The 15,084-nt window shown below is 43.1% G+C and overlaps 1 protein-coding gene across 1 annotated transcript; it reads left to right on the top strand.

Annotated features, from left to right (window-relative positions):
• The first annotated feature begins 647 nt into the window (after positions 1-647).
• On the top strand, positions 648-5,518 carry LOC119311965 (homeobox protein rough sheath 1-like). The gene is made up of 5 exons (XM_037587680.1): positions 648-1,231; positions 1,333-1,452; positions 1,556-1,670; positions 4,817-5,061; positions 5,171-5,518. The coding sequence occupies exons 1-5, from the start codon at positions 929-931 to the stop codon at positions 5,399-5,401; spliced, it is 1,014 nt and encodes a 337-aa protein (XP_037443577.1). The 5' UTR covers positions 648-928; the 3' UTR covers positions 5,402-5,518.
• Positions 5,519-15,084: the final 9,566 nt, after the last annotated feature.

Genomic DNA, 15,084 nt, shown 5'->3' on the forward strand with positions numbered 1-15,084 from the left:
GTTGGTTGGTGAGAGAGGAGTCTGTAAAACCAATCTGTAGAAGCTCTTCGTAAGTGTTTCATTTTTTGTTTTCTGGACGTATTTTAGGCCTTTCGGCGATGTGTGTTAAGTGGGAGGAGGCGTTCCCGTTAACTATGAATGCGTCTACGGTGACTTCGTCAATTTTAAGATGATTTCCTGGCTCAATTTTTTAAAGGTGTTCATAAGGATAGGATGTGCATGCATGTGTTTCTAGGATGTTTATATGTGCACGCGTTTGCGTTTCTCTACTCTTATAAAAAGCAGAGTTGGTGATGATGGTGTGCCTGCCATCCTGCAATATAGGTCGTCCGATCTATATCTAACGGATAGGAAGGAAACTATGACAATTACCCGCACTCCTCTCCACATTTGCAGATAAGGCCTTTCCTCGTTCATCCTTTTCTCCCACAAGATAAACTACTCATACAAATGCATCTTGATGTTCCGTGCAACGCACAGGCATCTTGCTAGTATACTAAACGAGATTTGCTAAAGTTGCTCTGAGAATAGCGGTAGAAAAAAAGATAGGGTGGTGCACGCAGTATTTGCATGTGGCACGTACGGATCCGTCTAAGATTCTATATCCTTGGCCGCGGCGTGAGATTGCGTCGTGTCGAAACAGCGGCAACGGCAACAGCGACGCAAGAAAGACAGCTTCCTCTTTACTCATGATTTGACATGGGAACAAAGCCAATCCCTTCCCACCAGCCACACACACACTCGCTCATCATTCATTCACCTTCCGGCCTCCTCCTCCTCCTCCTCCTTTCTTCCTCCGTCCGCCCACCCCCAAGTTTCGTCCTCCACCACTTGTCTTCTTTTCAGGAGAGTTCATCTCATCTCCTCCCTAGTTAGGGTTTCTTGGCCTTGTCGTCTCTTCTTGATCTGTCGATTCTCTGCGCAAATTATGGAGAGGTTCCCTAATCTTGGGGGAGGAGGAGGGAGCGGCAGTAGCAGCAGCAGTGCGTCCATGGCCTCCTTCTTGCAGCTCCCGCCGCCCGCCGCATCGTCGCCCTCGCCGGAGCTGGCCGGCGAGCAGCACGGCTCGCGGCTTGCGTTGCAGCAGCTCCTGGCCGTTCCGCCGCCGTCGGCGCAGCAGCAGCAGCAGCGCAGGGAGATCTCGCCGGCGGACGCCGCGACCATCAAGGCCAAGATCATGGCGCACCCGCTCTACTCGCCGCTCCTCGCCTCCTACCTGGACTGCCAGAAGGCATCGCTCAAACCATGCAGATTTAGTTAGTTAGGTCACACAGGATGTGTGCACCTGCACCATCTGCTGAAGCTGAGCGCGTGATTTGCTTTCTCTTATAGGTCGGCGCCCCGCCGGAGGTGCTGGAGAGGCTCTCGGCCGTGGCGGCGAAGCTGGACGCCGGGCATGGCCGGGGGAAGCACGAGTCCCCGCGCCCCGACCCGGAGCTCGACCAGTTCATGGTATACGTTCCTCGATACATACGATGGATCAAGCTCGTCGCGTGATGCCATGTGATGCTTTGCTGTCCCTGTACTGACTCCGAGCTCACCGGCCGGCGTGCAGGAGGCCTACTGCAACATGCTGGCGAAGTACAGGGAGGAGCTGGCGCGGCCGATCCAGGAGGCCACGGAGTTCTTCAAGAGCGTCGAGACGCAGCTCGATTCCATCACATTCACAGGTATACTCAGATTTCAGCAGCAATATTTATGCGCCTGGTGGCAGCTGGTGCTTCCGAGACGAGAAGATTCTTGGGTTGCCGCATTGGGAAATGTCCGGTTTGTGCGACGGAATGGAGCCAACTTTTTTCCTCTTTGGATCCATGCTGTCGTTCCCTGCCACTGCCACGATAACCTTTGCTCCTTTGTTTATTTAGGGGAGGGATAAGGGCATGCATTAGACCACAAGTTCGCTAATTATAATAACACCGGCATCTTAGCAGAGTACGTACACATCAGCAGTACTCTATATGAGTATTAAATCAGCACCCGTAGTAATATGCATCACGAGCACGCAGGGAGCTCGTGGTTCCAATCTCCGCCTCTCGTTTTCGATACCTTCGGCTCTCAGTTTATAATTAATCACGATTAGAAGTAACACACTGTCTTCAACCTTTAGAGGCTTCATCTTTGCTTCAGCAGAGGCAATTCATAGGCGAACAAGAGGCATGTGGCTTAGCCTCGCTCTTAGGGCTACAAAGTTGATTGTGTCGGCAGTTTAATCATCTATGTGGTTTAGCATGTACTGTTTAATCAGCTAGCTCGAAGGAATTACATCAAGATAACTGGTGTTCGGTCCATATAGGGATTATAAATCGAGTACTAGTAACAATCGGCCTTGTTATTCGGTGGAAGCAGTAGTGATTTAATTGGGATGCAGAACACAGGGTACTAGCTGATTCGACGCGCGTGTACGTATGCGGCGGTGGATGAGCGGTGGGCCTGTAGCAGTTCTGTGCGTCCGCGAGTATTAGGGTGCCAATAAATCGCCGCACTGTACTAGATGGACGCCTACTGTTACTACACTGTGCGCCCTGTCCCTTTGTCCAGTCGGAGTGAGTGTGAGAGGGAGGGAGAGGGACGCCTGAATTCTTTGTTGAAAGAAATATCAGCAACAACTTCAAAGTCTGTCCTCTGAACATGCAGCTGTCTGTATCCTATTGGTGAAGAGACATTCTTGTTTGCACAAGTATTTCACCGCTGCATTTTTTTATTTTCCTTGTTTAATAATGCCCTCGATGTTGCACAGAACACAAAATGAACTCTTCAGATCAGGTCAAGATGTTAATCGTTATGCAATATACTACTTGTTCTTTTAGGGACTGTACCATTAAGGATAATGTAGGAGATTTTTTTTTGCATCGATGTGGGAGCATTCATATAGACTAGAGGCCTCTTATTTCTTTGATTTCATTTTGATCATAGCCATACAGCATTGTTAATTGGTTTGAGGAATTTATGTCTTTTGTTTATATATAATCACCCTTTTGTGACCCAAGCTATTTGATGTGTGGCTCCTACATTACATTGTTGAAACATATACATGCTTTGGACTTAGCATGATGGGTTCCTTTGCTGGACCTTAAGAAACTTTTGCATCTTTTGAACAAAGGTTTTTTGGGCGGAAAAATTGTAGTGTTAGATGTACATATGGCAATACTTCATTTTAACTACACATAATGATATTCAGTACCTCGGTACATATGAACCTGTTTTTTTTATATATTTAGCAAAAGAAATCATATTTCCAAGTATTCGAAAACTATGAAAAATTTCGTGTTAGTTAACATGGGTAGACACTTGCCATTTTGAATTATTGCTAAAAATATGATTATTCGCGAGCTGTGAAAAAACACAATTTGAGGCATGGACCAATTTGCTATGGTGAAAATTATGTAACCTGTGGTGCAGATATCTATTTTGTGATTTTCACACGGGCTGCAAATGTTCACATTCTTTTATGGAGATTAAAGAAGCAATTTTCTGCTCAATACCAACATGCACGAAGTTTTTCATAATATTTACAGAAACTTAGAAATGTGGTTTTTGGTTGGGTATAAATGGGATCGGCTATCATGAGGTTCCAAATATAGTTTCTCAATTTCCTACATATATCATATATGTTTGGATTAATTTAAACATGAGGCCTAGCCTCATTTCCAGAACTAAGTTAAAATTCCAAAAAAGTTCAGTTATATCTTTCTCTCCATCGTCTTATACATCTGGTCTGAAAAATTCTTTCATTGATCCTAGGAGTTATTGAAATATCTCTTTTGAGCAATGGCAGTGATTTTGTTTGATTTAGTACGCTGTGTACTGTGGGCAAATTTCCCTTTTAAAACGAAGTTAAGTTCATGTACTGTATTTTGAACAGCTTGAGCTCCTAAGACGTTCAAAAGAAAGTGATAGCATAACATATGGATGTGGATTTATTTACAAACAACTTCACTTGATAAGATAAAGAAAATGGGCAGTGATAAGTAATCTTTATTATATACTCATGATAAATTTACATAAAGAAAACGAGTATTTTTAATATAAATTTTAGGTGTTTTTATGCGTGGAAACTGCACTTTATTTGTTCATGTTGCTGAAAAACTATACACCCCTCATTTAATTCCGACTTGTTTCTTGTTTTTCTCACTTGTTCTAACAGATATTCGGATATGTTAACAACCCTTTCATTTTGGTACTTCGCTATCCATACTTGAGAAAATTAACACAACCTGGCATGTGTATAATTACTTTTGTTCCTAGAATTAGTGTAGTATGCTACTTATTGCCCACTAGGCTGCCCAAAAGTGAAAGGCACTTCATTTCTCTATCTGGTGTTTGGATGAACTTGGGAGGTTGCATGGATAAGGCTTCTGGCCTTTGCAGCGTGAGGTTGCACCTTACTCAATGATGCAAAATTGCAGCAGCATGGTTGAAATATGCCTCCATTTGTTCTGATCTTCACCCAGTAACCATTTTCAGTTCACACAGTTCTAATTAAGACACCGTTTGTTACAATGTGAGGCATGCATTTGTGTGGCTCATATTGCTATATATGTGAATTTCTACAAAATTTAGTTATTCCCCCTGTGCCAAAATATAAGACATCTTATATTTTGGTACCGAGGGATTACTAATTATATTTGTCAAAACTGGTGCTTCTCCTTTTCCGCGTGTTGTTGAATGAGGATATTGTGCATGCACGAACACACCTTTTGAAATTAAACCAGGTGTCATGTATTTCCAATCCATTTAAGACCACTGCTATTTCCCCAAGTGGTCCAGATCCGGGAACGGGACCAACATTTTGTTTTTGCCAACTATTGACGCGCAGACAGTACTAATTGCGAAGGCGCGGGGTCGTCCGAGGATGAGCTGGACACGAGCTGCGTGGAGGAGATCGACCCCAGCGCGGAGGACAAGGAGCTGAAGCACCAGCTGCTGAGGAAATACGGCGGCTACGTGGGGAGCCTCCGCCAGGAGTTCTGCAAGCGGCGCAAGAAGGGGAAGCTCCCCAAGGAGGCCCGCCAGAAGCTGCTGCACTGGTGGGAGCTGCACTCCAAGTGGCCCTACCCCTCTGTACGATACGACCATCATACATACATGCCACCATTGAATTTCTCGGATAGGTGTCGGCGTCGATTGGTTTCGCTCGCTGATGATTGCTGGTGGTGGTGCATGTGTGCAGGAGACGGAGAAGATCGCGCTGGCGGAGTCGACGGGGCTGGACCAGAAGCAGATCAACAACTGGTTCATCAACCAGAGGAAGCGGCACTGGAAGCCGGCGCCGGAGGACATGCCCTTCTCCGTGATGGACGGCGGCGTGGGCGTGAGCTTCCTCCCCGCCCCGCAGGGCCCGGCGCTGTACATGGACAGGGCGCCGTTCATGGTGGACGGCATGTACCGCCTCGGGTCGTGAGGCCTCTCTCCCTTTCTCCATCGGACGGGGACTGCCGGCCGGTGCCGTCGGCGTGGTACGTAAGCTCCATGCATGGCAACGGCATGCGGCCGGTACGTAACGTACTTAGTCTGACGACGACTACTCAATATTATGTTCCTTCGGTAAATACTCCATATATATCTGCCGTTCACGTTGAACAAGTCTGCCAAGTGCCAAGTAGGAATATATATATTCTTTCCACCAGCCTGCCTGTGCCCAGGTAAATACTAGGTGGTCGACATCGATGCCTGCATGCTAAGTCGTTGTTTCAGCACTAGTGCAACATTATTTTGCTAGCTAATGGCAAGTCAGATCAGGTGTACTGCATGCATCTACTACATGCCTGGCTCCTTTCATCATCAACAGATAAATTCATGGAGATGAACAAACTGTCTCGTTGATGGGCCCCTGAGATCCATCCATCCATGCCGGCCCTATCAACGTGTGCTTGCTACACGGTACACGTACGCGCTGTGCGTGCTGTTGCTTTCCCGGGGAACGACGGAAGCTGCTGAACAGTGCCGCGAAACAGGCCCCGGATCCGCTTCTCAACGACGCCGACACGCCACCCCCGGCAGAGCGGGCCGGATGCGTTGCCGTCGGCGCCACTGTATGGCATTGCCGCGCGCACAGTGCCGGCGGCAGCGGCGATTAACTAACTTCATGCACGATGCATGGACGGCGCGATGGTTGTGGGTCGTCGGAGCCGCTCGTCCTGCTTGCTAGTTGCTACTGTGGTACAGTCTACTGTTGTAGCCCACGGAAACCGTGTGTCCTGTGTCCTCTGTGTGACAGCGAAGTTGGAGCTGCAGCATTTAACTGGCTGGCAAGCTAGCTATAGTGCCTGGTCGAAACATAATGGTCGCACAAAAACTCACAAAGTTCACGAGGAAACGTACTCATGTCCTTGGGACCTGGGAGTAAGTATGTCGCGGGGGCTAGATTTAGGCTGGACCCATGCGCAGCGAGGATGACTAGTGGCTTAGGGAACTGGATCCTCTAACATACACGAGGGGTGTTAGAGAAGCTACAGTACCCTAACTTTCCTTCTGTTAATCCATACAATTAAGGCTAAGATAACTTGAAATATTTTTTAAATTACAGATCTATTATGCACATCCAAAATAGTTACATACAAACAAGTAGATGACGAGATAAAATTAATTTTTGATTTTTTATATCTACAGTAATTACCAAAAGTAAATAGCCTGCTAATAGTCCGTAACATTCCTTCTTCATTTTACACTAGACGAGGACTGTAGCATCGTGACTTCCCTTCCCTAAGTTAGAGGATCCGGCTCCGTGGCTTAGGTCGCAGGTCACTTTGGAACACGGTTATTCCTCCGTTCCATAATATAAGAATGTTTTTGACACTACACTATATAAGAATGTTTTCGACACTACACTAGGTAAAAAATGTTCTTATATTATGGGACGAAGGGAGTAGCAAATAGTTTCCAAAATCACATTTTAAATTTTTTAAAAATGCTTAAATGAATTTTACATGGTAATATGGATGTATACTATACACTTGCAAAGTTTGACGACGAAATAAGTTAAACATGTGAGCTCAAAAAAGACAAATGCGTCATGCGTGGATTTTTAGCAGTTAACAGTGCATGTACTGCTCATCTTTTCAAATCATGAATTTGTCATTTTTATGTACTAGCTCACATGTTATTTTATTTCATCATAAAACTTTACACATGTGTGGTATATGTCCATATTATTATGTAGGATTTGCTTTAGCATTTTTTCAAGATTTTTAAACTATTCAAATAAAGTGCTCACTTTATTTGAAAACCGTCCATCACGTCGGCTGCTCAGTTTCAAGGCATTGTAGATGGAACAGCGAGGAAGCTACGAACTTTGCGTGCAGCTACTATGGATACATCCGGGAGGCTAGAGTTGGTGCAGTCCATCCTATGCGCGATGCCCATTTACACCATGATGGTGTTGGATGTTCCACCTGACATGCTGGCAAGCATTACGAAGATATGCAGAGGGTTTCTGTGGGTCGCACGGGTGGAGGTGCGGGGCGGACACTGCGTTGCCGCATGGAATTCAGTGTGTATGCCCAAGTGGGTGGGACGGTTGGGCCTCCCAGACCTCAAGTGGATGAACATCACCCTAAGGGGGCAAAATTTTGTGTTTTGACCCTTTTTAGGTAGTTTCACAGGATATGACCCCGGTTTGATTTTTTTCGAGATTTGACCCTTTTGGCTACCGCCGGAGGCCCTGGCGGTAGCTTTACACAGCCTACCGCCGCCCTGCCTGGCGATAGGTTTCGTTAACAGCCGTCTGCCAGTTAGCGGGCCCTGACGTGGCAAAGGGCCCTACCGCCACAGACCCTGGCGGTAGGCTCTAACACCCTACCGCCGAGGTCTCTGGCGGTAGGGTCCTGAATAAGGTTGTGAGTGGTGGGGGCTATGCTCCCCCACCCACTCATTCACCACCATTCCCCATTCTCCCTCTTTCGAGCTCAAGCTCTCTCCCATCTTCTCCCCCACCAAAGCACCCACTAGACACCCCTCCATTTCTTGAGATTTGTTCGGTGAATCGGGGGCATTTGCATCACCCAAGGTACCTCCCTTCAGCCCCTTTGATTTTGTTGGTTGGAATCTTGTATTTTGCTCATTTGGTTGCAAACCCTAGTTCATGGTTTTGTTGTGGTGAAATCAATGTATATGATGCATTTATGGTAATGTTTGTGCTTTGACAATGTATGGCGTAACTAGCATTGTGTGGGTACTAAGAACTAACATTTAGGGTTGGGTTTAATGTTATGGCTAGGGTTATGGTTATGGTTAGGGTTATGTTTAAGTAAATTCTTATGACGAACGTTATAGTAGTTACCTCTCGAATTATAGCTCGATCTAGTCGTAGGGTTATAGTTTTTGTCAAGAGACGATTATAATCCCTCGACTTGTAGGATGGCATCGATCATCTATGTTGAGAGTTCTGCGGACGCGGCGGCGAAGCGTGAACGTGCAGTCATTGAGCAAAAGATGGACCTGTGGGTCAAAGCCGTCGATGCATTGAATGCGGCTTGTAGAGAATTTTCAAAGTATTATGTGTCTAAGTGCGATGAAGACGAAGTTAAGTTATACCAAGCTAAAGAGAAAAACATAAGCAATCTGAAGAAGCAAGAGAAAATTCATAGACGTGCTCTAGCAAGGCAAATTGCATTGTGTGGAACAAGGGATGAAGTGAATGAGATGGACTTTAACAACCCTGTCCAGATCATTGACTGGCTAGTTAGGCAACCATCATCGGCGATACCTAGTCGGGCATCTCATTGGGCTTGGGTCCGTGAAAGAAATGATGTCATTTGTTGCAACCCGGGGCCGTATGATACGTCCATTTTGCATCATGCTTTTATGATAATATTTATTGCATTATGGGCTATTATTTCACGTTATGTCACGATACTTATGGCTATTCTCTCTTATTTTACAAGGTTTACATGAAGAGGGAGAATGCCGGCAGCTGGAATTCTGGGCTGGAAAAGGAGCAGATATTGGAGGCCTATTCTACGCAACTCCAAAAGTCCTGAAACTCCACGGAATACCTTGAAATAAATAAAGAAAAATCGTCGCCAAAGATGAAGGCCAGGGGGCCCACACCCTGCTCACGAGGGTGGGGGGCACGCCCCCTACCTCGTGGGCCCCCTGGTGGCTCTCCGATGCCCATCTTCTCCTATATGAAGTCTTTCGATGAGAAAAAATCAGAGAGAACCTTTCGGGACGAGACTCCGCCGCCACGAGGTGGAACCTTGGCGGAACAAATCTAGGGCTCTGGCAGAGCTCTCCTGCCAGGGACACTTCCCTCCGGGAGGGGGAAATCATCACCATCGTCATCACCAATGCTCCTTTCATCGGGAGAGGGCAATCTCCATCAACATCTTCACCAGCACCATCTCATCTCCAAACCCTAGTTCATCTCTTGTATCCAATTCTTGTCTCCAAGTCCGAGATTGGTGCTAGTAGGTTGCTAGTAGTGTTGATTACTCCTTGTAGTTGATGCTAGTTGGTTTATTTGGTGGAAGGTCATATATTCAGATCCTTTATGCACAATATTACCCCTCTGATTATGAACATGAATATGCTTTGTGAGTAGTTACGTTCGTTCCTGAGGACAAGGGAGAAGTCTTGCTATTAGTAGTCATGTGAATTTGGTATTCGTTCGATATTTTGATAAGATGTATGTTGTCTAACCTCTAGTGGTGTTATGTGAACGTCGACTACATAACACTTCACCATTATTTGGGCCTAGAGGAAGGCATTGGGAAGTTATAAGTAGATGATGGGTTGCTAGAGTGACAGAAGCTTAAACCCTAGTTTATGCGTTGCTTCGTAAGGGGCTGATTTGGATCCACATGTTTCATGCTATGGTTAGGTTTACCTTAATAGTTTTGTTGTAGTTGAGGATGCTTGCAATAGAGGTTAATCATAAGTGGGATGCTTGTCCAAGTAAGGGTAGTACCCAAGCACCGGTCCACCCACATATCAAATTATCAAAGTACCGAACACGAATCATATGAGTGTGATGAAAACTAGCTTGACGATATTCCCATGTGTCCTCGGGAGCGTTTTTCCTATGATAAGAGTTTGTCCAGGCTTGTCCTTTGCTACAAAAAGGATTGGGCCACCTTGCTGCACTTTATTTACTTTTGTTACATATTGCTTGTTACAATTTATCTTATCACAAAACTATCTGTTATCACTTATTTCAGTACTTGCACAGAATACCTTGCTGAAAACCGCTTATCATTTCCTTCTGCTCCTTGTTGGGTTCGACACTCTTACTTATCGAAAGGACTATGATAGATCCCCTATACTTGTGGGTCATCAATACTCTTTTCTGGCGCCGTTGCCGGGGAGTGAAGCGCCTTTGGTAGGTGGAATTTGGTAAGGAAAAATTTATTTAATGTGCTGAAATTTTCTGTCACTTGTTACTATGGAAAGTAATTGTTTGAGGGGCTTGTTCGGGGTATATTCACCCCATCCGGTTGAGCCAAGAGTTGCTCCTCAACCTACTAAACCTATTGAAAATGAAACTCCTTTTGGAATTCCTTCGGGTATGATGGAAAAACTGCTAGCTAACACTTTCGCAGGAGATGGAACAAAGCATCCTGACGAGCATCTACGCTTTGTGGATGATATTTGTAGACCATTTAAGCTTGCAGGTATACCCGATGATGTTGTTAAGAGGAAGGCTTTCCCTTTATCTTTGGAGGGAGACACATTGACATGGTATAGGCTATGTGATGATACGAGATCATGGAACTATAAAAGATTGAAATTGGAATTCCATCAAAAGTATTACCCTATGCATCTTGTTCATCGTGATCGCAATTATATATATAATTTTTGGCCTCGCGAAGGAGAAAGCATCGCTTAAGCTTGGGGGAGGCTTAAATCAATGTTATATTCATGCCCCAATCATGAGCTCTCAAAATTGACAATTCTCCAGAATTTTTATGCTCGACTTTCTGATAACAATCGCACCATGCTCGATACTTCTTATGCTGGCTCTTTTATGATCAAGTCTATTGAATTTGGATGGAATTTATTGGATAGAATTAAACGCAACTCTGAAGATTGGGACCTCGACGAAGGTAAGGAGTCAGGTATGACACCTAAGTTTGATTGTGTTAAATCTTCTATGGATACTGATATTTTCCGTAAGTTTAGCACTAAATATGGACTTGACTCTGAGATAGTAGCTTCTTTCTGTGAATCTTTTGCTACTTATGTTGATCTCCCCAAGGAGAAGTGGTTTAAACATCATCCTCCCCTAGAAGTAAAAGTAGCTGCACCTATTAAAGTTGAAGAAAATATTGTCACGTATAATGATCCTATTGTTCCTACTTCTTATGTTGAGAAGCCCCCTTTCCCTGTTAGAATGAAGGATCATGCTAAAACTTCAACTGTTGTTCGTAAAAGCAACACTAGGACTTATACACCTCCTGAGCAAGTCAAAGTAGAACCTAGTATTGCTATCGTTAAAGATCTCTTGTCTGATAATATTGATGGGCATGTTATTCAATTCACTGGTGAAACTGCTAGAATTGCTAAACCTTGTGATAGAGATAAATATAGACCTGTGGTAGGCGTGCCTGTTATTTCTGTTAAAATAGGAGATCATTGTTATCATGGCTTATGTGATACGGGTGCTAGTGCTAGTGTTATACCCATTGAATTATACAAAGAAATTATGCATGAGATTGCACCTGCCGAGTTAGAAGAAATTGATGTTACAATTAAACTTGCAAATAGAGATACTATATCTCCAATGGGAATTGTTAGAGATGTTGAAGTCTTGTGTGGGAAAACCAAATATCCCGCTAATTTTCTTGTTCTTGGTTCTCCACAAGATAGCTTTTGTCCCATTATATTTGGTAGACCCTTCTTGCGTACTGTTAATGCTACGATAGATTGCAAAAAGAATGTTGTTACTATTAGCTTGGATGATATGGTTCATGAGTTTAATTTCTCTAAATTTAGTAAACAACATCGTGAGGAAGAATTGCCTAGTAAGGATGAAATTATTGGTCTTGCTTCTATTGCTGTACCTCCTAGTGATCCTTTAGAACACTACTTGCTAGACCATGAAAATGATATGTTCATGAATAAAAGAAGGGAAATAGATGAAGTATTCTTTAAATAGGAACCTATTCTGCAACACAATTTGCCTGTTGAAATCCTAGGGGATCCCCCTCCACCCAAGGGTGATCCCGTATTTAAGCTTAAACCGTTGCCTGATAATCTTAAATATGCTTATCTTGATGAAAAGAAAATATATCCTGTTATTATTAGCGCTAAGCTTTCAGAGCATGAAGAAGAAAGATTATTGAAAACTCCGAAGAAGCATCGTGCCGCTATTGGATATACTTTGGATGATCTTAAGGGCATCAGTCCCACTCTATGTCAACATAAAATAAATTTGGAAGTTGATGCCAAACCAGTTTGTGATCCTCAACGACGTTTGAATCCTAAAATGAAAGAAGTGGTAAGAAAAGAAATACTCAAGCTTCTGGAGGCAGGTATAATTTATCCCGTTGCTGATAGTCAGTGGGTAAGTCCTGTCCATTGTGTCCCTAAGAAGGGAGGTATTACTGTTGTCCCTAATGATAAAGATGAATTGATTCCGCAAAGAATTATCACAGGTTATAGGATGGTAATTGATTTCCGCAAATTAAATAAGGCTACTAAGAAAGATCATTACCCCTTACCTTTTATTGATCAAATGCTAGAAAGACTATGCAAACATACACATTAATGCTTTCTAGATGGTTACTCTGGTTTTTCTCAAATACCTGTGTCGGCTAAAGATCAATCAAAGACTACTTTTACATGCCCTTTTGGTACTTTTGCTTATAGACTTATGCCTTTTGGTTTATGTAATGCACCTGCTTCCTTTCAAAGATGCATGATGGCTATATTCTCTAACTTTTGTGAGAAAATTTGCGAGGTTTTCATGGATGACTTTTCTGTCTATGGTTCCTCTTTTGATGATTGCTTGAGCAATCTTGCTCGAGTTTTGCAGAGATGTGAAGAAACTAATCTTGTCTTGAATTGGGAAAAGTGTCACTTTATGGTTAATGAAGGTATTGTCTTGGGGCACAAAGTTTCTGAACGAGGTATTGAAGTTGATAAAGCCAAGGTTGATGCTATTGAAAAGATGCCATGTCCCAAGGACATGAAAGGTATAAGAAGTTTCCTTGGTCACGCCGGGTTTTATAGGAGGTTCATCAAGGACTTCTCAAAAATCTCTCGGCCTCTGACTAATTTATTACAAAAAGATGTACCATTTGTCTTTGATGATGATTGTGTACAAGCATTTGAAATACTTAAGAAAGCATTAGTCTCTGCACATGTTGTTCAGCCACCTGATTGGAATTTACCCTTTGAAATTATGTGTGATGCTAGTGATTATGCTGTAGGTGATGTTCTAGGGCAAAGAGTTGATAAGAAATTAAATGTTATCCATTATGCTAGTAAGACTTTAGATAGTGCTCAAAAAAATTATGCTACTGCCGAAAAGGAACTTTTAGCAGTGGTGTTTGCTTGTGATAAGTTTAGACCTTGTATTGTTGATTCCAAAGTTATTATTCACACTGATCATGCTGCTATTAAATATCTTATGGAAAAGAAGGATGCAAAACCTAGACTTATTAGATGGGTTCTCCTGCTTCAAGAATTTGATTTACATATTGTTGATAGAAAGGGAGCTGAGAACCCGGTTGCAGACAACTTGTCTAGGCTAGAGAATGTTCTTGATGACCCACTACCTATTGATGATAGCTTTCCTGATGAGCAATTAAATGTCATAAGTACTTCTCGTATCACTCCATGGTATGCTGATTATGCTAATTATATGGTTGCTAAATTTATACCTCCTAGCTTCACATACCAACAAAAGAAAAGGTTTTTCTATGACTTGCGACATTACTTTTGGGATGACCCACATCTTTATAAAGAAGGAGTAGATGGTGTTATTAGACGTTGTGTACCTAAGCATGAACAGGAACAGATCCTACGCAAGTATCACTCCGAAGCTTATGGAGGACACCATGCTGGAGATAGAACTGCACATAAGGTATTGCAATCCGGTTTTTATTGGCCTACTCTCTTCAAAGATGCCCGTAAGTTTGTTTTGTCTTGCGATGAATGTCAAAGAATTTTTAATATTAGTAGACGTCAAGAAATGCCTATGAATTATTTGCTTGTTATTGAGCCATTTGATGTTTGGGGCTTTGATTATATGGGACCTTTTCCTGCCTCTAATGGTTACACTCATATTTTAGTTGCTGTAGATTACGTTACTAAGTGGGTAGAAGCTATTCCAACTAGTAGTGCTAATCATAACACTTCTATTAAAATGCTTAAGGAAGTTATCTTTCCGAGGTTTGGAGTCCCTAGATACTTAATGACTGATGGTGGTTCACACTTTATTCATGTTGCTTTTCGTAAGATGCTTGCTAAATATGACGTTAACCATGGGATTCCATCCCCTTATCACCCGCAGTCTAGTGGTCAAGTAGAATTGAGCAATAGAGAGCTCAAATTAATTTTGCAAAAGACTGTTAATAGGTCTAGAAAGAATTGGTCCAAGAGACTTGATGATGCATTGTGAGCCTATAGAACTGCTTATAAAAATCCTATGGGTATGTCTCCGTACAAAATGGTCTATGGAAAAGCATGTCATTTACCTCTCGAACTAGAACATAAGGCATATTGGGCTATTAAAGAGCTCAACTATGATTTCAAACTTGCCGGTGAGAAGAGGTTATTTGATATTAGCTCACTTGATGAATGGAGAGCCCAAGCTTATGAAAATGCCAAGTTGTTTAAAGAAAAAGTTAAAAGATGGCATGACAAAAGGATACAAAAGCGTGAGTTTAATGTAGGTGATTATGTATTGCTATACAACTCTCGTTTAAGATTTTTTGCAGGAAAACTTCTCTCTAAATGGGAAGGTCCCTACGTTATTGAGGAGGTCTATCGTTCCGGTGCCATAAAAATCAACAACTTCGCAGGCACAAATCCGAAGGTGGTAAATGGTCAAAGGATCAAACACTACATCTCAGGTAATCCTATAAATGTTGAAACTAATATAACCGTGACCCCGGAGGAGTATATAAAGGACACTTTCCA

This window comes from Triticum dicoccoides, chromosome 5B (genome assembly GCF_002162155.2).
Source record: "Triticum dicoccoides isolate Atlit2015 ecotype Zavitan chromosome 5B, WEW_v2.0, whole genome shotgun sequence".
Lineage (NCBI taxonomy): Eukaryota > Viridiplantae > Streptophyta > Magnoliopsida > Poales > Poaceae > Triticum > Triticum dicoccoides.

Coding starts and splice junctions, on each gene's coding strand:
- LOC119311965 (XM_037587680.1), top strand. CDS start 929: ATGGAGAGGTTCCCTAATCTTGGGGGAGGAGGAGGGAGCGGCAGTAGC. Junction 1,453..1,555: donor CGGAGCTCGACCAGTTCATG/GTATACGTTCCT, acceptor GCCGGCGTGCAG/GAGGCCTACTGCAACATGCT. Junction 1,671..4,816: donor CGATTCCATCACATTCACAG/GTATACTCAGAT, acceptor ATTGACGCGCAG/ACAGTACTAATTGCGAAGGC.